The sequence below is a fragment of the Ursus americanus genome, chromosome 16, assembly GCF_024610735.1.
Source record: "Ursus americanus isolate L20-20 chromosome 16, mUrsAme1.1.p, whole genome shotgun sequence".
Classification (NCBI taxonomy): Eukaryota; Metazoa; Chordata; class Mammalia; order Carnivora; family Ursidae; genus Ursus; species Ursus americanus.
This window is the reverse complement of record NC_142142.1, coordinates 50,325,534-50,348,898: the sequence shown is the minus strand read 5'-3', so window position 1 is coordinate 50,348,898 and position 23,365 is coordinate 50,325,534. Positions and strand designations below refer to the sequence as shown.

The 23,365-nt window shown below is 54.7% G+C and overlaps 1 protein-coding gene across 1 annotated transcript; it reads right to left on the bottom strand.

Moving 5' to 3' along the window:
- Positions 1 to 1,129: 1,129 nt before the first annotated feature.
- On the bottom strand, positions 1,130 to 20,260 carry TMPRSS13 (transmembrane serine protease 13). The gene is made up of 14 exons (XM_087868030.1): positions 20,217 to 20,260; positions 19,496 to 19,511; positions 18,659 to 18,893; positions 17,550 to 17,654; positions 15,053 to 15,175; positions 13,985 to 14,114; positions 12,114 to 12,206; positions 11,066 to 11,109; positions 9,727 to 9,889; positions 8,668 to 8,840; positions 5,918 to 6,016; positions 3,543 to 3,685; positions 3,237 to 3,389; positions 1,130 to 1,775 (listed from the first exon to the last, which is right to left on the bottom strand). The coding sequence occupies exons 1-14, from the start codon at positions 20,258 to 20,260 to the stop codon at positions 1,755 to 1,757; spliced, it is 1,542 nt and encodes a 513-aa protein (XP_087724156.1). The 3' UTR covers positions 1,130 to 1,754.
- Positions 20,261 to 23,365: the final 3,105 nt, after the last annotated feature.

The following is a 23,365-nucleotide window of genomic DNA, read 5'->3' as shown; positions in this document are numbered from 1 at the left end:
AGGCTCCCTGCTCTGCTGGGAGCCTGCTTCTCCCTCCCCCACTCCCCTTGCTTGTGCTCCCTCTCTCGCTGGCTGTCTCTCTCTCTGTCAAATGAATAAATTAAATCTTTAAAAAAAAAATAATGTGGAAGGGAGCCTCCTCACTGGATGTTCAGACGGATGAGAAATAAGCTTTGGGTTAAGCCGCTGAAGTTGTGGGAAACTGTGGGCTATTATTAGGGTTTCTGTGTTATCCCTACTTGTTAGTATGCTAAACCTGGCACCTGCCCCTCCCCCATACCTTTTTGTTGGGCTGGAGCCAGAAAAGAACTGAAGGAGGGACTTCTCCCTCCCACACTGACATGAGAGAGTTAAGAAAACAAATCTGAGGTGTCTGCAGGCCAGGCCCATGGACACAGGCCTGGAAAATTCTGCATTCATGGCCGGAGGCAGGGGTGTGGACAGTGGGGCGCTGGCCATGCATCAGTGGGAGCATAACGACAGAGGTCAACATATTCAATACAGGAAAAATAAGTGCAGAGCAAGAAGGGATAGATCTTTCAGCAGCCATGGGACCGCCTCTCCAATTCTGTTGGAAATACTTGAGGAAGCTTTGGGGCTTTCTTATAACTGTGCCTCTTGCTAAGCTTGACAAAGGCAGAAGTACAGAAAGAGGACGAAGGGAAAAGGAGAATGGACAAGCACTGGATTATCCTTCACCCACCCCCATCTGGGTTTTTTTTGTGAAGGTTTACTTACTTTTTAAGACTCCTTTCAAGCCTCACCTCCTCTGTGAAGCCCTCCCTGATCTCTCCAGGTACAACTGGTAGCTTCCAAGCTTGGTGTCCATACTCACCATAGTTTCCATCACACTGGGTCACAGTCGTGAGTTCCTGAGGACACTGTCATAGTCTTTATACCCCTGGGCCTGGCATGAGTACCTGGTACAGAGTAGGCACTGATATGGCGGGTAGGTGGCTGGCTGGCTAAATAAATATGCAGAACCCACAGCTGAGGAACCAAAACTAAGAAGCCAGACTGAGGCTGTCTGGGTACCTGGGTGGGCAGGGTATCAGTAGAATATCCAATCACCAATTTTTCAGGTCACACTACTTTTATTGCTGAAGGCCATTGCCGGGGCTGCTGTAGACATGCATGTTGCCCTCCCCCACCCCCAGTCCTGATAACATGCAACTAGCCCCCTCGGACTCTGCCCAGCCTTGCTGCGTGCCTGAGCTGGGCTGGGCTGAGCCGCGTGCACCCTGCCTCTGAGAGTCATAGCACCATGAGGCAGGCCCAAGGGAAGTGAGGAGAATGGGACTGGGCAAGGAACAGGTGGCCCAGAGGAAAGGCTGGGGAAGGCCCAGGCCTCTAGCTGGCATGGAGGCCAGGCATGCTGATAGCTTACAGGAACAGCGCAACTCAGATCCTTCGACATGGCTGTTCGAAGGGCCTGGCACAGTGTCAGCTCTCTCTCCATGGCAGTATTCATGTCCGTGCCAGGTGTCTGAAACAACGGAGAACTTGAAAGGTGGAGAAGCGGAGAAGAAACTGCAAGGCCCAGGACAGCACTAGGAATGAGGGGGGCCTGTCCATCTGGACTCTCTCAGGCTCCGAGGCCCACGGAGAAGCAGCAGCCATTTCTTCACGTCCTGGTTGTGGCCTTCGGATGAAGCAACGCTTGTGGCTCTCTGTGATGGGTTTGCTGGCCAGCCCGCACGAGGACTCCCTACCCTGAGGACCCCAGAGGGGCTCCTTCATCCGGTCCCTTGAGGTCAGGAACATTCAGCAGGACTCTGGAATGGCACAACTCCCATAAGTCCCTTGGAGTTTTTGGGGTGATGGATGCTAGCACTTCAGGCTCCTGGAATTTTTGGAGAATCTTTAAAAATGCATCTACTTCCATTTCTTGAATATAAAAATAAAATAAAAATCTGGCCCGACTGCCTGTGACTGAACAAGAGCAGCTGTGAGCCTGGACAGCCGCAGCGCAGCCAGACCTCCACATCTGGGCACCAGCAGGAGGTCTGAGAAAGGGCAGGAAGCTCGTAATGCCCAGGGGAGCATCTTCCCGCTAGGGCCAGCCCAGGCCCTCCACCACCTGGACGTCACCTGCACTGATGGTGGCCACTCAGTCTGGGCTGGTCTCCGAGTCAGTGTCAGAGGAGCAAGAATTCCTGAGGTGCAATTCCAGGCCCTTCTCTGGGGCCCTGTTTGGGCTTCACCTCCTCCAACCATATGGACACCCCCGCAGGAACCTCCACAGTGCCCAAACTATTAACTCCAGGTGCTTTCCAGCCTGGGGGTTTGGGAAGAGCTGACAGTTCCCCTGGTTTCTGAAGACCTTGGGAGAGCAGCAACATATACGCGTGCACACACACACATGCACACGCGTGCACGCACACACATGCACACACGTATGCCCATTCACAGAGGCAGCAGACAGTGGAGGTGGGAGTAACGAAGGTGCCTGGTGGCCTTTAGCCCAGGTGACACTGCAGGTGGCCCAGTCACTTTGGCCAGTGCCGTGAGGTGGGACAGGCCAGCTGCTTAGGATTTCCGGAAGCGCACCTCCCTCTGAGGATGAGAACAGGGAGAACAGGGTGAGGCTGGGTCAGGAATACAGATGTCGAAGGTGGGCTTTCAGAGCCTGAAATTCAGTCCAGCTGTCACTGCCCACTGATCCTCGGAGAGAGGAACCATGGAAACAGAGAGACCCACCAGAATGGATTTCTGGAGCAGTCCCCCAGGCTCTCTGCACTGCTCTGCCCTCGCTCGGGCAGAGGAGGGAAGTTGAGCAGAGCATCCCTGCTTTATGGCTAAGATGGCAGGTGCAGGAAAGGTAGGGCTGCGCTGGGTCAGCAGAGGTGGGGGTGAAGCCTGGCACCCCAGATCTCCATGAGACTAACTTCCTGCCAAAGAGGGAGGCCTCCTGCACACGCCGCTCCAGTGGGCTGTGTGAATTCACACCTTGGCCAACCCTGGGGAGAGGACACGCTACTGGGGCCAGCACCCAGCCTGGGCCCCCTCTTTCTAACCCTTCAGAGAACGAAAACGGAAGGAGAGAAGCAGGCAGCTGGGGTTGGCCCAACATTCGATTCCTGTCCTGTCCCGTCTTCTGCACTTTCTGAACACCCCCAAACATAAGGGGGTGAGGGGACCTCTGCTAAGACCCTGGGGAAAGCCTGGGCCCTCTACCAGGCACCCCACCTTTGGGGAGCTCACCTCAGTGAGCAGTGGCCCGCGCAGCCTCTCACCTCCATCTTGCTGTAAATCCAGGGGAGGACTTCGGTCACTCTGGTGTACACGCCGGGCTTGTTTCTCTGGCCACAGCCCGTGCCCCAGCTGGTGACCCCTGCCAGGTACCAGCGGCTGTTCTGCTCACAGACCAGGGGCCCCCCGCTGTCTCCCTGTGGGGGGAGCACACATCTCAGCAAGGGGGGACAGGTGGTCCTTGAGCAGGAAATGGCAGGCACTTGCTTCTCAGTCCGAACCCACCACCCCAGCCTTCCCCCACGGCCCCTGGCTCCCAGGACCTGAGCCCCGCCCAGAAGCAGCCTCACCTGGCAGGAGTCTCTGCCTCCCCGAAGGTCCCCGGCACACATCATCCTTGGGGTAAGGTAGCTGTCGTACACCAAGAAGTCATTGCATTTCTTAAAGTCAATGAGGTTGACCTGTACCTCCCGGAGAAAGGGGGATGTCTTCTCTTCAGTGAAGCCGAGGCAAGAAAAGGGAAGATGGGAAAGGAGTGAGACCAGATCTGGACCCTTTTGCGACCTTCTAGCTGCTCACCTCATGACCCAGACTCAGAGCTTCCTGGGAGCGGAAGTTACCATGCCCATGGCTAGCCACCCAGAACATAGGGGCACACATACCCTCGTGCCACACACAACCCGCTACACATAACACAGAGACAGACATGAACACAGACAAACCCACAAGCCTATCAGACTGCCTTCATGTTGCACAATCTTTTCTGTATTCAGAGCACCATCAAATACATCACTTCATTTGTTTTCAGTAACTATGTGCCCTAACGAGTGTCCTTAATCATTTTACAGTTGCAGTAACTTAACGGCCGAAGGCGTGACCTGCCCACAGTCACACGGCCAGTCAGTTATGGAGCCGAGACCAGAACAAGGCTGCTCCCAGGCCAGTCACCATCCATCGCACTGAGCAAGGGAAAGGTGACCCTGAGACCCACAACTGGCCAGAGGCTAACCATGAGGCCAGCCAGGTGCTCCGGGGCCAAGCATGAAACATCCTACAGACCCAGCATCAGTGAAGGCCACTCTGCGGTAGTGATGACATGAGGCAAAAGACCACTCTGTAATCTTGTTTAAGCATAAATGAAAACAAGGCAGTTTACAAACCACAAAAATGCCAACCGTCCCCTCTCCCAGCTAGTAGGAGTGGCTACTGCCGCTTCACGGATTATAGTTTTAGACTCAGTTTATTCTTAACTCCTAGAGATTATTAGGATGTCCAATCATAGAATTATCCCTGCTTCTTGAAAGCATCCAATCTAGAGAAACGCTCTACTTCTTTGAACTGCCCCCCTCCCCAAACCCTCCAGATCCTATGATAAGTCCTTTCTAGTACTCTTATTAAGACTCCCATGGTTCCCCATGGCATCTGTTCCCCCTCAGTGCAGTGAGCAATGAACCCAATGTGTTCAGTAATAGGGGGTCTCCAGATGGTCTTGGCTGGAGACCAACTGCTTTGACATATACTCAGGTATTTATATACACATTCGTCTCAGGTTGGTTTACAGGATTTTACTTTGGAGCGCTCTGTGTGAAGCTGTTTAGGGGGACTCTGCATTTAGGGGACACAGACACCTGGTATGGTCTGCATTTAGGGGGACACAGACACCTGGTATGGTCTGCATTTAGGGGACACAGACACCTGGTATGGTCTGCATTTAGGGGACACAGACACCTGGTATGGTCTGCATTTAGGGGACACAGACACCTGGTATGGTCTGCATTGATGGAAGGATCTTAACCACCCAAGTGGAACCTACATGGTCTGAATACAGGAAGCATACTGTTGTCAATAGTCAAATAGTCTATTTGTTGTCAAATAGTCCTTCTTCTTCGTAAAGATAGGTGAATGAAGTGTTGGTATCTTCACCAGGAGGTGGCACTTAAGAGTTCTCAGGAAATAAATGTATAAGCCCTTATGTACAGACCTGTATATAAACACATTTGGTATATTCTTATAGGATAGCTTTTCTGAACTTATGTAGCTGTATGTGAAAGTAGCGGATATCAGTTAAGCCTGTGTCAACATTTGGTATCTTTTTCACTCACACATTTGGTATCTTTTTCACTTGCACATTTGACACTTTTTCTTTTGATTGACTAAAGCTGCATATACTTTTAAAAAAAAAGGCAAAAGCAAAAACAAAAAAAACCTTTTTTTCATTTTGTTTTCACTTTTTTAAAAAAATTCAATAATTTCAATTTAATGGGGGCTTTTTCAGTGGAAGAGTTAGTCCAAAGTGCAAGAAACAACCAAGTCTCTGAGCAAAGGGAGTATGATACGGATAGCACCAGCTTGGCAGGTTCTACATTATTCTAGACTATCTAGACTTAGTTCTGTCTATCAGAAATTACCAGGGTGACCCTGCGCAAGGGACGGAGCCCCAAAGGTGTTCAGTTTCCTCATTTGTAAAATGGGGAGAATGGGTCAAGGGGGGAACTCGGGAGATTAAAAGTTTCTAACAGGTGTTATGAGATGTAATATAAACTGGTCCACTGTGTGTGGAGGCGAGGTGAACACACACATCCACACACAGGCCCATGAATCTCTATGCCCAAACCCTCATCTAGATAGGCCCTCCTCTATACACCCTGACACATCACCCACACACACTCCATACAGACGCACATGTACACACACACAGACACAGTCTAGCATCTCTGCCTCTCACCATCGGTCTCCTTGGTCTTGCCAAAACCTGTGATCCAGCAGTTCTCATTGAGGCTGAAGGTCTGTCCGTGCATAGGGAGGCAGGCAGGGTGGATGTGAGCTACAATAAGACCACAAGACATCAGAGCAGGGACAAGGCTGGAGGCCCCAGCTGGGGTGGTAGTGTGGAGGGACAGGGGTACCCATCCCCTCCTTGCCCCCAGTGTGGTTCTGAGTCTTCCAGGGCCTTGAACAGACCACGCAAGAAACTCAGTCACTCTATCTTGACCCTCCAGCCTTCGGGTTGCTGCTGGAGTTCCATCAAGCATTCTGATCTCAGTGGACGCCATGTGGGCTGAAGCATATCCCTCGGAAGCTCCCCTGTGCCACACAGATCCCCGGGAGGGTTTAAGGCTCTCCCTTCTAGGAGTGGCTTTCCTGGCTAAGCCTCCTCCACGCCTGTCCATCAAGGAAGGAGCAGCATCAGACTAAGTCCCAGGCATTAGCACCACGGTATCTCAGCTGTGTGTCCAGCCTGCTTTGGGGAGAGCACTCACGAGTGGCTCAGGGCCTGAAGCACTTCTCCAGGTCAGACAACCTCCCCAAGTGGGAAGAGCACATCCCTAGAGGCACAGACCACAAAACCACTGCTCACTTGCTCTCATGCTCAGAAACATTTAGAAGGTACTGCTGTATATCACGTCACAGTTCCCTCTGAGGACTGGGATCTTTAGACTAGGCCGTGGACCACCAAACTCCAATTTGCAAGACAAAAATATCAGTTGATAGAGTGTTTGCAGGGTTCTCCATTGTTTGTTATGCTCCCCACAGCTTCCTGCACCCAGAACAGTGCCTGACACATACAAAGTACTCAGCAAACATAGAAAGGAAGAAAGGAAGGAACGACACACAGGAAGGGAGTGTGGGAGAGGGAATGAATGCTAGATTCTTCTCCTATAAATTGGGCTCTACATATCGGGGTCTAACACATTTGTCTGTTAGAGAGTAAACAAACAAAAAAAGATATGAAGGAATGGCATCAATTATTAACCAAAAAATGCAAAACATAATTTCTTAAAATATGCTCATTTTTAAGATGTAGGGTCTTAAAAACATTGAACACGGTTCTATCCTCCACCCGTTTTTATGGGGGAATTAAACTTATCAGTGAGTTTTCACAAGTTTTCTCAGATAGTACTGTGACTTGAAAGGGCTCGGCCCACCAAAGGAGTTTAAGAAAGTCTACCCTGATTTCTAAACCAAAAATCAGGGCACATGTTCTGACCACAGGACTAGATAAATCTAAGCTGTGATTCTCAGACTCGAGGTGTGCTTCCTGCCCAGGGGCCTATCAGAGTCTGGAGAGGGACTGCCACAGTCTGAAAAGCATATGCAATGTAATAATAGCTTTTATTTGGTTTTACAGATTACTTAATTTGATTTAGAATTCCAAATAACATTAAGGGGGGGTTGGGTGGTGGGCGATCTGGATGGTTAGCCAAATGCAGTCTGGGTTTGGCAAGGTTGGAAAGATCTGTTCTGGTCCTGGAGACTGACTGCCCCCTCTTCGGTGGGCATGAGGGGTAAGCCACGCGCAGAGGACGGCTCCTTGGCTCCTCGCCTTGCAGTCCCCAGACTCCACGAAATAGGCTGGTAGGCGAGAGCGGAGGAGGAGTGGCGGGGAGGCTGGTCTGCTGGTGGGTGTGGCTCTGGGTGGGCGTGGTCCTGGGCCAGCCCCGCCCAACCGAGCTTCCTGCAGTTTCCTCCTCCTCACCCCACTCCGATGACCTAGTGTCTGACTCACGACCGACACCGCCTGTGTAATTAATGTGCCAGGAAAGACCAGCTCACAGGCTCAGAGCACGAGAAAGGCTGGACTAACCTGAGAGCACTCCAAGGCTTCCGGAAAACCCGGTCCACCTTAGCGATCCTTCTTCAGAGAAGCCCCATGTGTGCCACCTCGGCTCCCCCAGCTGTCCCCACCATCGTGTCTTTGGCCTCTCCTGGCTGTCTGCGTGTCAAGCATTGTATTTGCGATCGCAACCGCAGCGCGCGCTGCAGAGCAGCAGACACACAGTCTTATTTGAGAAGTGCGCTTGCATGAGTGAGTGAATTAATGGATGAAACCGTCTTTGATCTCCTGACAACTCCCCTAGCATTTCCGCCCTGTCGCCAACCTCATGGCAGTTCACTGTCTGAACGCGTCCTCGTTCTGTGCTCCCAAGTGCAGTGATCGCAATTTACCAGCAGAGAGCCCCGCGCCAAGAGCTTTTTGCTCGGGAGGCAGACCCACCTGGATCCCATCCTGGAGCTGCCACTTATTACTCCGTGGCCTTGGGTAATTTTCTCTCCCTGAGGCTCCATCTCCTCCAATGTAAAACGAAGCTAATAATAGCACCTGCTCTACAGGATTGGTTGGGAAGAGTAAATGATACCACAGCTGTAAAATGCCGACCACAGTGCCCAGCCCCTGTTAAGTGCTCAATAAATATGAGTGAAGCAAGTCAATCTATTTATATTGGTTAAGACCAGTATCCAAGCCTTATCTCTGTCACCAACTTGCAACGTAAGATGTGTCATTTGGGACAACCTTATTTCCAGCCTCCGGGCCTCAGTTTCCCCAATAGTAAAGTAGAGGTGTTCCATTAAATGATCCCCAAGAGCCTTTGACTTCCACCGTGCGGAGGCTTTGGGACCCCAAGAGGGGTCTATGGACGTGGCAAGGCTGGGCCCCGAGGGCTGCCTGGAGGAGCTGGTGTGGCTATGACTCACCAGACAGCGTCAGGGGCTTGGAGAGCCGCAAGAGGGCGATGTCGTAGTCGTCTTCCTCATCCGTGTAGTTGCCATTGATGATGATCTGGGAGATGGAGGCTGCCTCAGGCAGCTGGAGCAGGTTGCTGGTGCCCGCATAGACCTTCCAGCCCTCCAGAATCTTCTCCCGGGTCCTGCAAGAGCCACAGGGAGCATGGTCCAGCTCCTCGACCAGCAGAGGCCCCTGGCAGCGTCTGCTACACACAGGGAGCCGCAGCTGCAGCACCAGCTTACAGGCAAGGGGAGGGACAAAATGACCTTGGAAGGGAGCCCTCCATCTTAGCCCAGGGCTCCAAAACCACCCCCTTTCTCCAAAAGCCCATCCTAAACTGGCCACCCAGCACCTCACAACAATAAAGAGGAACGATGGGCATGACCTCTGAGCATTTACCCCCACTGTCTCCTCTGCGCGCCACCAAGCTTCCTGCCAGGTGGACAGGACACATCTCAGAAGTGTTGTCCTCTGCAGAAATAGAGCTTTAGACAGGACAAAATGACCTGCCAAAGACTCACTCACTACTGGGGAAGCCAGTGCCCCTGAGGCCTTGTCCTCAGAGCCTGTTCCTGCCCCCCCCCAGCTCAAAGGGAGAAGGCTAGCTGGGGACAGTCAGAAGCTGACAGCAGCACGCTCCCTGTCCCTCCATTCCCTGGGACAGCATTCCTGATTCCTCGGGCTCCTCTCCTGGAAGTTGCTGTTGCAGGAAGCGGTAACAAACCCTAAGCCTCTTTATTTCAGCCCTGTCTTCGGTCTTCAGGGAAAGTCTCCCAAGCCCTTTTTTTTCTGCCTGCCTCACCCTCCCTCCGGGCCATCCAGGTTCTTTTCTCATTGTGGGCGGTGCTCAGTTCAAGTAACTCCAACGCCCAGCCCCAGGACCAAACAGCAACTACTGATTATGTCCCTGACCCCGGGGGCCCGGGCTGGCCACCAAAGGTCTCCTCCGCAGAGAGACAAGTCAGTCTGCCATCCTCCCTCCCTGGTGCTCCCTGGCCCCGGGTGTCACCCGCCCCTCGGGCACTTACACAAAGAAGCAGTGGGCGGCGGTGAGCACCCACTGGGCGTCGATCAGCGTGCCCCCGCAAATGTGAGTGGTGCCGTAGTGCAGGCTGATTTGCCAAGGCCACTTGCTCTCTGGGGCCAGCGCCCCTCCCACGATCCGCCCCGTCATGGCCCTCAGTCCACAGTCTGGGGAGAAGCAGATGAGATGAACCGTGACCTCTGCTGCTCTCCGAGCCGCCCCCATGCTCCCTGGGCCCGGAGCAGGCTCAGGCAACCCCATTCTGACAGCACCCACCCGCCCGTGGGCACAGCTTTGCTCACTTAAGCTGATGTGGCCTGGCTGTTTCCTGCCAAAGCAGAGCTCCCATTTAGTGGGTTAGATTTCTGGGATTACCCAGCGAGAAGTTTTCATCCCAGGCAAGTTCTTCTTTCCTCCCACTCATTCATTCATTCCTTAACTTCGACAAACGCTCACTAAAGGGCCTGAAGTTGGAGGCCCTGTGCCAAGCATCAAGGTCATAAGGGCGAATCCCAGGGCTGCCATGATGTGCAGGTGAGTCTGTGCCCATATGGTTCCCCAGTGGGTCATTTAGTGCAACTGGGGACCCTGTGTGTACCCCCAAAGGAACATTTCCAAGCATGTCCTGGAGTTATCCCCGTAAAATTGTGGATGAGGACAGTACTTGGAGTTTGTTTAGACATGTCCTTTTTTCTTTGAAGGGGGGAGAGTGAAGAACCAGCAGTGGTTTGCGGAGTGGGCACTCTGTCCATAGCCCCATGCCCGCCCCCTCAGGGGAGAACCCCCACCTGGTCATTACTGAGAGCATAGCACTGGCAGGCTGGTAACAGCTTGGGCTTGGGGGTCAGACCCAAGTCAGATACCAGCTCCTCACCTACCAACAGTCTGACCTTAAGTTAGGCAAACATTTCAGTCTCTTATCAGGAAGTGGACAGTAATGGTACCTGCCTCATGAGAACCAAATGCGGTTGTTTATCCAGAGTCAGTAAGAGTAGAATGTACTCAGTAAATGTTGGCCCTGGACCTAGTTCCATATCTGTTGATATGGGAGCTTTAAGCTGATCCAGACCAGCCCCCCAGCCCTCCCCACCACCCAGAATCCATGAGATTTGAATGGCTTCCCCCATATGAATGAAGTTGCTGGGCTGAGCAGAGTCAGGAGAAGGGGAACCCTGAGACTGTCCCAGGGCCTTACAGGGATCCCAGCCCTGAAGCAGACCTGCTGGTTAAGACCATCTTCCTGGATGGGACCCCCAGGGTCTCCCCCAGAGGGGTCCCACACCTCTGCTCCCTGACTCCCACCCCACACAGGCCACAGTCCAGGAGGAAGAGCATCTCCTTACGGGAACACTGGAGAGAGACATACCGCTGGGAAGGGCATTCAGACCTGCACAAAGGGACACAGAAGATGAGAAAAGGGCACATTAGATACCTCCTCCAGGTAGCCTTCCTTGATTGACTCCTTCTAACTTCCTATCCCATTTTCTTTGCATAAGATAAAGATTCTGATCTCCCTCCCGGAGAGACAGACCCTTCCAGTGCTTTCTCCAGGAATGGGGATGGTTCAGTGCAAACCATCCCCACTCTTGTCCCCACCCCCCAGTTTTCTCATGGTAGACTGCACACATTGGGTAGATCCATGTCCTTTGAACTCATGACTTCACTGTCCCAGCATCTTTCCACAGCTGAACAAGTGGCCTGACCCTCCTGGGCCAATTCCTCAATGCTCCACAAGCAATGTAGCTTGCAAAACACCTAGCACAAAGCAGGCATCCAGGCTACAGCTAATTTCCTTCTCTTCCCTCCCCTCCCTGTCCCTTTTTCTCTGGCAGCCCGCTTCTTCTTTCCCTCCCCAAGTTAAACACTGCTAGGTGGTGGAGATCCCCTCAACCTCCCTCTCAGTGGGATTGGGACAAGGGCAGGGCTGCAGTGCAGAGATGACAGGTGGCGGGGCCCAGGAGCAGGCCAGGGCCCCCCAGCCGGGCTCCCTGTCCCTGACCACATGCACCTGGCCCTCCTTCTGCTGCTGCTTCCCCTCCCCTCCTGCTGACCCCAGTGATGTTTCTCCCTCCCCACCCCAAGCCCACTCCCTGCAGCAGCTCCCTGTCCAAACACCTGGCGGACTAGTGGCCCCAAGGTTTATTCATGGTCTCTGACAACCACATGAATGCTTGGGCCACCCCTGACCTTGAGGTTCTCTCTGCACCAAGCTTCAATAAGAACTTTCAAGTCAGGAGACAAGTGGCAACTGAGGACTGTTCTGGAATGCTCAGGACATTCACAAAGGACTCCTGAAGGCTGGGTCCCAAAAAGGCCAAAGGAGAAGGACTCCCTGACTAAAGCCCTCCACCGTTTCCCTGCCCACAGGCAGCCTGGCCCACAACACCACACCTGTAGAGGCTTTCCTGGAGGGTGGAGTTGTATTTGGAGATTGAGAAGCTGCTGGCAAGATCCCTATGAGCCACCTCAGTTGTCCGGTAAGCACTGTAAGGGAGGGGAGGGAAAGAAGAATGAGCCCCCTTGAGACAGGCTGCCCCCTTCCTGGTGCCCCAGCTGGCATTCGAGTCTTGCTGGCAGAGGCCCGAGGCAGTTAAGGCCCAATACACTCAGCCTGCACCCACGTATTCCATCACTGTCCCCGCTAGCCCTGTGCACGAGCCCAGGAGACAGTAGCATTAATACCCCTGGGAACTTGTTAGAAATGCAAATTCTTGGGTCCTCTTAGCCCTAGACCTACTGAATCAGGAACTCTGGTTCTATGTTTTAGCAGGCTTTCTGGGTGATTCTGGAATACACACGCAAGTTCAAGAAACACTAACCGGGCCCTTTTCTAGCCACGCTGTGATCCATGGGCCAGCAGCAGCACCCCGAACCTGCTGAGCCAGACTCTGCATTGTAAAGATCTCCATGGTGTGGCTTTGCCCGTGCAAGTCTGAGAACCTTGTACTCGCTTACTAACCTCAGACCACAGTGTACATAAAAATCACCTTGGGGCATTTGTTCAGCAGGTTTTAAAGCCTAATCCAGAGATTCCGATTTTGGGGTGCATTTTAACAAGCACCCCAGGCGATTCTGATATGGGCGATCCATGGGCCACTATCTGTGTGACATTTCTGCACATTTCTAGAACATGGTGCACCTTGCATGAGAGTGTGCCTTTGGCACATGCTGTTCCTCTCCCCAGGGGCTCCTCTGTTCCCTGCCCTCCACCAGGTGCAGTCAGGTACCCTCTCCGTTGCATACCCATAGTGCTTTGCGCAGGTTCCTGTCATTACACATAGCATTGCTGTGGTTATTGTGTTAAGCCTCTCTCCCCCACACCATACCAGAGGTTCTCTAAGGGCAGGGATCTTGTCAGTGTGCCCATGATCTCTGGCATATATCAAACCGCAATTATGTTTGTTCTTGGAATAAACAACACTATCTACTGAAGCCCAAGGGACGTTCAGATTTGCATAAGGTTGTACAACTCAACAATTAAAGATGTCCGCCTTCTTCCAGTCAGATCCCCCAGTTCCCCTCTCACAGATTGGAAATCTGAGGCTGAAGTGAGGGCACAGGACAGGCCCTAAGTCCTAGCCTTCGAGCCCTGGTTTTCAAGGTGCTTTTTTCTACAGAGAGTCCACAGTGACAGCCTAAACCTCACACACGTTGGTGAACCCCAACACTCAGACCAAGAGGGGAGATGGAGACGGCTATGTGGCCTGGAAATAGAGGGAAGAATGGGGGACTCCCTCAAGCAGCAAGTCTGTCCTAACCCTACTTCCGGCTCCACCCGCCAGCATCTGCTTTGCTGTGAAATCTTTAGAGCCAAAGACTCTGAAGACTCTACCACACCTGCCCATCTCCTTCCCCCTTTGATGAGTTCCAGCTCCAGCCACAGCTGGTGCAGCTCAGAGCCCGAGCTTCTAGCTCCCGGCCGTGAGGAGAAGACGAGACTGGCTCAAAGCCCACCCCGTTCACAGGGCCACCGTGATCGTGAACTGTGAGCAGGGACATGAGGCCACGCTGAGGCAAGAACGTGCAGGAGTGTCTGCTCCTACTGCAGAGCTCAGATCATGACTTTGGCCTCGTGGGAACAACCTGCCCCCAGACATGGGCTCCCAGGGCCTCTGTCCCTCTGAATAACTCGAGCGTCCCGACCTAGAGCCCTCAGCCCTGGTCCTCAAGAGTCCTTTTAATGAGTTGCCCACAGTGAGCCTGAGAGGCCCTTGCAAAGAGCCCGGGCATCCCTGAAGCTGGGACCCCGGGGGGAGGTTTACCTCACGAAACCCAGCTGCTGGCACGTCTTCTCCGAGTAGGAGTCATTCCAGCTGTCACTGCAGATGGGAAGCCACTGATGGGAGGATCCGGAGTAGACTTTAAGCAGAGACGTGTCCCAGTCAAACCTCACTGCCGGGCAGGGAAAGGGCGGAGCAGGCTCTCAGCACCCAGCTCTCCAGGACTGTGTTGAGTTAGGCTCTGAACACTCCTGTCCTGAGGCCCCTCGCTGAGGCCTGGGGAACGTCTGGGAGCCAGACGCGGGAGGTAACGATCCGCAGCCAGGGCGCAGAAGCCCAGGATGCTGCGAAACGGCAGAGCCAAGGCAGGGGCTGGGGCAGGGCCAAGAGCTCCCTCTGCGACAGGACCCAGGGGACCATTGCTAGGAAAAGGGGTGAGCACTGCCAATAGCCTTCACCCCAAGAGGGCAGAGACATGCCCGAACAAGAGAATGGCAAGGGGAATAAGGTCAGTGATGTGACTGCGTGGTCACAGAGTGATGTGATCGTGGGCAATGACACACACAAACGCACAGGGGAAATGCTCCCACGGACACCTACACCAGGGCTGTGCATCGGCAAGGCACCGAAAAACCAGAGGATCAGAGAGCAAAGAGATCTTTGTGCTCATCTAGGCCAGCTGTTTACAAACTAACCTCTATGAAACGGTAGGCGTGCCAAGTCAGAGGTCACCTGCTGGGGCCTGGATGGACGGGGCATGTGGACGGGGCTCTGGACCCCACACCTGCCTCCAGCCAGAGTAGCTCTATTTTATGTGATACTCGGGTGTGGTCAGATTCTGAGAACCACTAATCTTGTCCAGTTTGCTCATTTCACAAATTAGGAAACCGAAGCCCGGGGAAGGTAAGTGACTTGCCTGGGTCACACAGCACTCAAAGCCAGGTTCAGACCCCAGTCTACTATGACTGAACCCAGGTCCTCTGACTCTCTGTGCTTTGCCTCCCATCCGAGCTGATATGCAGTTTGCAGTCACCAGAGTGTACACGCACACACACACACACACACACACACACACACACACACACGTGCACCCACGCCCAGCATCCTTACCACAGCCCAGCTCATCACTCCTCAGCTTACAGTCCACGACCCCATCACAGCGCACAGCATGGGTGGGGCAGCTCTCCACCGGCTCCTTGTACTTGATCCCCGTGTGGCCCCGCCAGAAGTAGACTGGAAAACAACGAAGCAGACAGCCTGGTCACTGCCAGGCCCACGAAGACAAGACACTGAGCAGTCCGAGGCACTGGGGGTTCTGAGACACCGACCTGCAATCCCTCTTGGACTCTGGGGCTCTCTTCCCCCATCTGTATGGAGAGAAAGGCTGCTCAGGAATGCTCCAGAATGCTCCAAAAAGCCCCTGCAAGCAGGGCAGCACCAGGCAGGCTCGGGCAGCCACCCAGAGAGTGAGAAAGAGAGGGAGGGACTACGAGGGAGGGAGGTATGGAGGTGGGTACTGTATTGGGAGCTCCCGCGCCCTACATGGGCCAGAGTGGCGACCAGAGAAAGCCCTCCTCCAGAATCCAGAGACCCCTCTCAGAGCCCCTCTGGCATCCCTTCATCTCTGTTCCCTGTGGGTGATAGCAGAGAAATTTCTGTCTCCACTGTCCAGACGCACAAGCACTACCTGTGCTGTCTTCTCAAAGGCTGTTCTTTCGGTCTTAGAAGCTCCTGGATTTTCCTTCTCCTCCCTCTCCCCTAAACAAGGGATGTCCCCTTTGCTCAGCTCTTGCCCCATTACTTGTCTTTATGCCTTTAGATGTCTTTCCTCTCAACGAGCAAATCTAGGTGGCTGATTCCCAAATGTACAAGCTTTACAAACCACGCGTTCAAGTCAGCCTCGTGACTCTCTGTGTCTAACACTAACCTCTTCTCAAACTAGGGATCCCATCCCTCCTGCCAGAGACACCTTCCCTTGGGTGCCCAAGAAACCTGAGTTCTAACTCCTCATCCTCAGCTTGACACCCCGCTTCTCCCGCCAGCCCTCCCACATGTTCTGTCACCCAGGGCGAAGGTCACCCTTGTGTGTCTGCTCCTCCAGACCCAGACACCAGTGCCTGTGGGGCCACAGGTGGAAGGGCACCCTTGATGGTCAGCGGGCTTCAGGACACATGGTGAAACCACAATGGGACTCTAACTCTATCTGAGGTGCCGCCCTTGGATGCCAACTCATCCCTCCATGGGTCATCCCCAGATGCTCTCCCATGACTGCCAGGGGTCCCCCGGACCAGTGCCCTGCGTGGGAGGGGCAGGAGCAGCAGGGCAGCACTGCGATGAGGATGCCTTTACGTGCACTGTGACAGCAATGTCACCACCATGTCAGGCAGGTGGGGACACTGAGGCTCGGGAAGTTAATTAATTTGCTGCGGCCTCACAGCTGGCAAGTGGCAGAGCCAGGATGCTACGGGGGGGCATGCCCTTAACCAGCACACTACCTCGTTCCATGCCACCCTCTTCCTGGAGCTCCCGGCCAGCCCGGGTTTCCGCTCCGTCATCCACCTGGCTCCTCCCCACACTGTGCCGCCTCTCAAACAGAGGCCTTACCCCCCAGCCTGGCATTTAAAGCTCTCTACCATGTAGCTCAGCCATGCCCAGCCAAACAGACCGCCCCCCAGGTTCTCAAACACTCTCTTCCTCTCTGGCTAAGTGGGTCCTTCCTCCCCCCACCGCTGACCTTGCCCACTTGCCCCCGAAATTTCCTGCAGCGGCTCATCCTGCTCAGACGCCCTGCCCACGTGCTCTCCCCTCCTCCAGGCTGTCACCTGACCCTTCGTAAGCTGGCCTCGGCTACCCCATCCCACACAGCTGGCACCTCTTAAGGTCGCATTTGGCCTCAATTATTTCCAGCTAGGTCCAGAGAGATTCCAGTCTCTCCGAGAACAGGGTGGCATGAGGTGTGCTCCCCTCCTGCTCCCTCCTAAGGTTCCCCACTGTGCTGGTCTGTGCTGGACGCCGCCGCCCCCCCCCCCCCCAAGCAGAGAGCCCTGGGCCATGTCCTGAGTATCTTTGCCAAAGTATGTGTGTGTTTGGAGGTTGGGGGGGGAGGTGAGGAGGCCTGAACCCCGGAACACTTTATCCCATTGTCCAAAAATGCCCAAGATATTTCCCTAACCAGTGTTTATATGTTTTTTAAAATAATTAGCATATATAGATTGTGTGCCAGGCACTGCCATTATGTCATTTATGGCTCGTAACCCAGTGAAGGCGTTACAAGTGCTGACCGGGCACGGAGTAAGGCAAATGCACCGAAGGAATTGAATCCCACATGGAGATGCAGAAATGGAGCTCAAAGTAGTTAACTCTCCCAAGCAAGATGCACAGGAAGTAGCCAGGATGAGCCCTGAGCCCAGTTCCTCCTAACCCAGCAGCTTCAAAGGGGGCTGGAGGTCCCGTGGTCCACGGCCTTTTGCAGGCGTGTCTGTGGGGCACGGTAGCCAGGTGAGTGTGTGTTCCCCACTCCTATCTTCCTGTGGCGTGCCCCCATCCATGGACCCCATTCCGCTGGGCCATGACCAGAGCCCGTCCCTGCTCCCTGCATTAAACTCACGGAGAATGATGAGCGACACCACGAGGGCGATGAGGAGGAGGACACATCCGATGAGTGGCAGCCGCTTCTGGCCCTCCTGCCAGGTGAACTTGGGCAAGCTGATACCTAGGAGCAGGGCAACAGCAGGTGAGAGTAAGGCTGTCGGAGAGGGGTCCGGTGCAGTGGAGGAGGGGGAAGGAAACAGGCTGGTGCCGGAGGGGGTCTCTGGGGACCCTCCACTCCAGAATATAGCATCACCCCACCTGATACCGACAGCTCCCTCTAACTGAGCACGTACGCCGGGCCAGCCAGGCATTTGCAAGTGTTCTCATATGGAATTCTCACAGCAACCATGTGAGCTGGGTGTTACCGTGCTCATTTTACAGATGGGGAAACTGAGGTTCATGAAAGTGAAAGAACTTGCTCGAGGTTACTTGGCTAGTGAACAGCGGAACATGGGGTCAAATGAAGTGTGTCTCGTTCCAAAGGCCACCACGCCAGAGTGCCTCACCAGCCCCTGAGAGGGCAAGACTGTGAGAGGGGTCCCAAATATGGGCTGGTGGGAATAGTCTGAAGTCTAGGACAAGGGGAGGGCAACGTTGGGATGGGCAGACACCCTGTTTCGTTACGGGCAGAGCCAGGCCCAAGGCCCATTGGCAGCTCTGACTTCCAGCAGCTGAACCAGATTAAGTCAGGTTGGAAAGATGGGGGTCGAGAGTGCCTGCCTGGTCAGAATGTCTCCATTGCCTCCTCACCCCGCAGATGGGCCCATGATCAGGACCCTGCTCCAAGGCAGACCCCCGCCTCCCAGCAGACCCCCGGAAAGGACTCTAACCAGAGTCCTCGCTCAAGAACTCTGCTCTGACCCGCAGCCTCCAAAGTTATAGCTGCTTCGTGGGTCCTGGTTTCTTTTCCCCTACCCCATTGGCCCCAATTTTCCACTCTCTTGGGTTTGCATGTAATGGCTCCTTTCTGCCCCCACCCCCCCAGGTCCCCCACTGCCTGCCCCTGCTTCCCCCACGCGACCATCCAAGGAGGAGGGGGAGAGCAGGGAGTGCCAATTCTGAGATTTCCTCCCCACCCATCATCTGCTTCCCTGCTCCTCTTGCCTTCTGCAGTGTCCCCCTTACCTGGACTCTCTCCGGTGGCCCTGGTGGCTGGCGCTGACCTGACAGGAGATGCCCGGATGGGCACAGCCCCCACTGGTGTCGCTCTAACGAGGTACACTCTCGTCGGAGAGGATGCTGTGGAGGCTGACCTGGCAGATGATGACCTGGAAGGGGATGACCGGGCCGGGGACGCTCGGGCTGGAGATGCCCGGGCCGGGGATGCCCGGGCTGGAGACGTCCTTGCCGGAGAAGCATTCTGAAAGCAGAGTGAAGGGCATCCCTCAGGCTGCTCCCCTGAGAGCCCACCCAGCTTTCAGCCCTGCTGAGCCAGGAGACACATGCGTGGGGCAAGCGGCTAGGTGGGGACCAACCCCCCCATCACTACCACCACCACCTCCCCACCCCTGGCAGGGAAGCATCTAAGAAGAGAGTGTCCTGGGATGGAGCACAAGTTCAAAGAGTCTGCACTCCCCAACTCCCTATAGTCTCTCCCCATCACAGGTGCCTGCAGAGGTGGGCAGAGGGCAGTGGGCCACCTGCCTAGTGCTTGGGGGCCCTTCCTTTGGCTACATGTGTCTAGGGACCCTCCCTCTGAGGGTCACTCAAGGAGATGTGGTCCCCGGTGGGGTAAGTGATTGCCCTTTCCACCTTCTTCACTTCCACTCCCCCCACACTCCTGCGCTTTCCTCTTGTGTGCGCCATATAAAACCCCATTCTTACCATGAGCTGTCATCAAAAAGTATGAATAGCATGCTTAAGAAAAGCCCTGCCCTGCCTTGTAGCCCACCATTCTCAGTAACACCAGGCTTGTCCCGCTGGTTCACGCCCCTGCACACGCACGCACATGCTTACACGTACCAATGCCCCAGGGCAACTGGAGAGGCAAAATCAGAAGGTATAGGCTTGGGTAAGAGTCCGCCACTCTTGGACAAGATCCTTAACCCGGCTCAGCTGCTGGTGGAGTGGTTTGCTCATCCAGATTTAGCACTCTAACGGATGGTTACAGAGGACTTCGCATGCTCTAAGAGCTTTATATATATTTACTCACTTAATCCTCAGAACAGAATCACTCCCATTCTGCACAGGGGAAACAGAAGCAGGGCGACTAAGCAATGTGATCGAGCCATTGTAGCTGAAGAGGGGCAGGGCCAGAGCGTGAGCCCAGAAAGCGGGGCCTGGAGGCCCGCTCAACCATGAGGCTTTGCTGCCTCTCTGAGGAGGGACGCAGTTGATAATGAGGCAGCGGCCCTTACTAGGCAATCAGTGAATGCTGGTCCTGTTCCTTCCTGGAAGGTGGAGCCTTTGGGGTGCTCTAAATCTAAGAGAGAGCCGGTGGGCGGTCAGGACAGACAGGAAGTCTGGCAGGGCCCCCACTCATTGTCAGCTCCCTCTGGCCCCTGATACCATCTCCACCTCTTCAGCCCCCTCCGGAAGCCCCGGAGGCAGCAGGGCGCAGCTGGGAACAGATCTGGCCCAGGGGCCACATCCAAACCTTGTCATCACTTCAGCTGAGCACCAACTGGCCCCTCAGGAGGGCACTCCAGGGGCGGGAGCGGCCAGGATGGTGAGGGCCGCGCACCTGTGCTGGGGACGCCGCGCTGGGGGCACAGTCGGCAGGGCCATGTTGGAGGAGACAGGCTCTGGACCCCCAGCACCAGTTTCCATCCCTCCCCTGCCACTGTGCTTAACGCTGGACATCGTTAGTAAGCAGACCGGTTAAGAAAAAGTCCTCCTCGTTAGAACATCGGCCCAAGTCAACACCATCCTCCCTACCAGGCAGGGGGTTCTTGTTTGGTTTTGTTTCAATTGTTTTAAACTCCCTTTTCTAAGAGTCAGAGGTAATGGATTTGGTCACTTCCTCATTGTTCTGGAGGCTGCAGAATGAATTCAAGGAGGAATCTCGAGTCCCGGACCATGCTCGGCTTACCACCAGCCGGGACCAGGAGCCATCATCCCAGGGAGTTGCTGGGGTTCCTTTATGGATGTGGGTAAATACACGTGGATCCAGGTGCCCCAGCCAGCCGAGCAGGGACACCCTTGTGCGTTTTTAGCAACCCGAAGGGCAGCTGCTGCCGCTGCCGACCCAGCTGAACCAGAGCTCGGATCCCCCTCTCCCCGCCATGGTCTAGAGACTACATTTCCATGAAGTGAAGACACGTGAGCCCCTAGATGCTTCCAGGGGAACAGGACTGGGGCTGGGGGCAAGGAGAGGCAGCGAGGATATGTTGAAATGTAGCACGCATCAGCTTCCAGCTTTGGCTTTGGCGTCAGGCAGACCGGGGTCCCCATCCCACACCCAGCAGTGTGACCTCGGGCAAGACACTTAATCTTCCTTTTTCTTTTTCTTAATCTGTAGAATGGGACCAATGACCCTGAGGATTCAATAAGATAAAATAGGAAATGTCTTGCCTATGTCTGGCACACCGCAGCTGGGCGGGAAACGATCATCTCCCTTCGCCTTTCCACTGGCCCACACAGCGCACGCCTGAGATTTAACAGCCGTGGGGCGTGACCAAAGGACTGAAAGGTGGTGGGAGCTCATCTTAGGGAGAAAAGAGGGTGCTGGACAAAGGCCAGACTAAGGTCCTTCAATGACAGAGACAAACCCAGGCTGTGTAGACCCTGTGCTTCTAACGGTGGCCAGAGGCTTGGCACCTGCCCGGGACCCTGGCACTGGGCACCTCAACTGGCCTGCCAGCCTTCCCTCCCTGCTCTGCTCACACTCTAAGCCTTCCCCACCCTTGGGGGCACATTCTCACCGCAGGATGCAATAAAATGATAATAGTTCACCGTGTACGTTACTTTAAAATTTACAGTAAACTTCCACATCTGTGGTCTCATAAGGTCCTCACTCCAACCCTGAGAGTTAGGTGTTTTTAGAAGCCTATTTTACAGATGAGGAAACCAAGGCTCAGGGCTCAGATTGCCCAGAATCACACAGTTGGGATGCTGCCCCAAGCCTGTGTGTGTCTGAGTCCCCTGCCCTCTCCAGTCGGCAGCAAGGGCCCCCAGAACAGTCTTCTCCAGGCCCCTGTACACAGGATGCTTGTTCCACAGTTGTGACGTGGTCTGAGAAAGGGGACCTGGGGTCTTGTGGGCTGGGAGCGCCATGGGGAGCCTGGCAGTGGGGACAGTGGTCCTGCAGTGATCTTGGTCTTATGGAACTTTCTGGTGGGAATCACAGGTGGGGTCCTGGGGCCTGCCAGGACCTGGTGGAGCCCGGGGACAGGAGAGGCAGCATGCCAGGCATCGCACACTCTACACCAGCAAGGGACTCTGGGCCGGTGACCCCACCTCATTATACCTCCATTTTCTTATCTGTACGGTGAGCCAATCACCCTGCTTCATAGCATTGTAGTGCTAGATGGTGTGTGTACAGTAAGGACTCGGTGACCGTGAGCTGTGACAGTGGGTGTTTATCTGTTAAAGACACTAGACTTGAAGTAGAAGAATCTGTGTTCAAATACGACTGCATCCATCCTGAATGGGCTGTCCTGGGCAAGTGAGGGAACACGCCAGTCTATCCCCACGCGTGTAAGGTGGGAACGACCTTGCCTCCTTCCCCCGATAACTGCAAGATACACACAGAAGAGCCTGGGCTGTAAACGTGTGTCGCACTGTAACAAAGGCAGCAGCCGCTAGGCACTCAGCTTGAACCTGTTTCAGCCTCATCACAGCTCTCTACGGCTGGTTTTGTTAGCCCCATTTTATAGATTTTCAAACTGAGGTCCTGGGAGGTTAAGAACATGCCCCAAACTCACCTCTCAGGGCTGAGTGACAGGGCTCAGACCCAGACCAGGCCTACTAGGAGCAAGGAGAGTCTGGACCTACAGTAACACGAGTGTCTCCGGTCACTTCCTTCATTTCCTTGAGGCTGAGAGCACGCGAAGAGCTTCCACGCCCATTATTTCCTGTGATTCTCATGGGGCCTCGTTAGCAAGCTGGGCAGGGACTATGACCCCTAGCTTATCCTTAAGGAACCCAGGTTGCAGGGGACTAAAGAGCATGCCCAGAGCCCCTGATCTGATTGGCAGGCTTGTACGGACTTATCACAACCTTCTGATTCACATTCAAGAGCTCAGGCTGTTCCCACCAGAGCAGGACCCCATTGCCCTGGTCCTGGGACCACATCACCGTAGCAGGAGCAAAGGGGCCCACAGTTGGCGGAGGCCCCAAGGGAGACAGTGCGAAGGCTAGGGGATGCAGGTGCAGTGGGAGGGAGTTAGACCAGAGGGGTAGCTGGGGGGGCAGGCACAGTGGGAAGCCTGGGGCAACCAGAAAGATGAGGGGGCCTCCTGAGCCTTGCTCAGCCCTCTCCCCAGTCCTGGTTCCACCCCACCCGCACGTAGGACCCAACATGCCCACCCAAGGCCTCCGCCCATAGGAAGCAGGGAGGAGAGGCCCTGGGGAGGTGAGTTGGGGCCAGGCAGGAGACCCCCACTCTGGGTCTCTCTTCTCTGAGTCTAGAGGGAGCCGGGGCAATGTAAAATGGGACTCATCTTGGGCTTGGTACCCAAGGGGCAGGAAGGGGGTGAAGAGGCCCCAGCCCTACAGCTGCTGCCTCTAAGCCTCAGCAGCGGTGTCAGGTCTTCCCAGGGCTGGGGCGTGGGGGAGAGCACATGGAGGGGAAGCGGGGCCTTGCGGGTAGACAGGGCAAATCCAAGAAAGAGCTGGAGGCTGTGGAGGGCCTGGGCTCAGTAGAGCGAGCACCCTGGTGTCAGAGCCAGT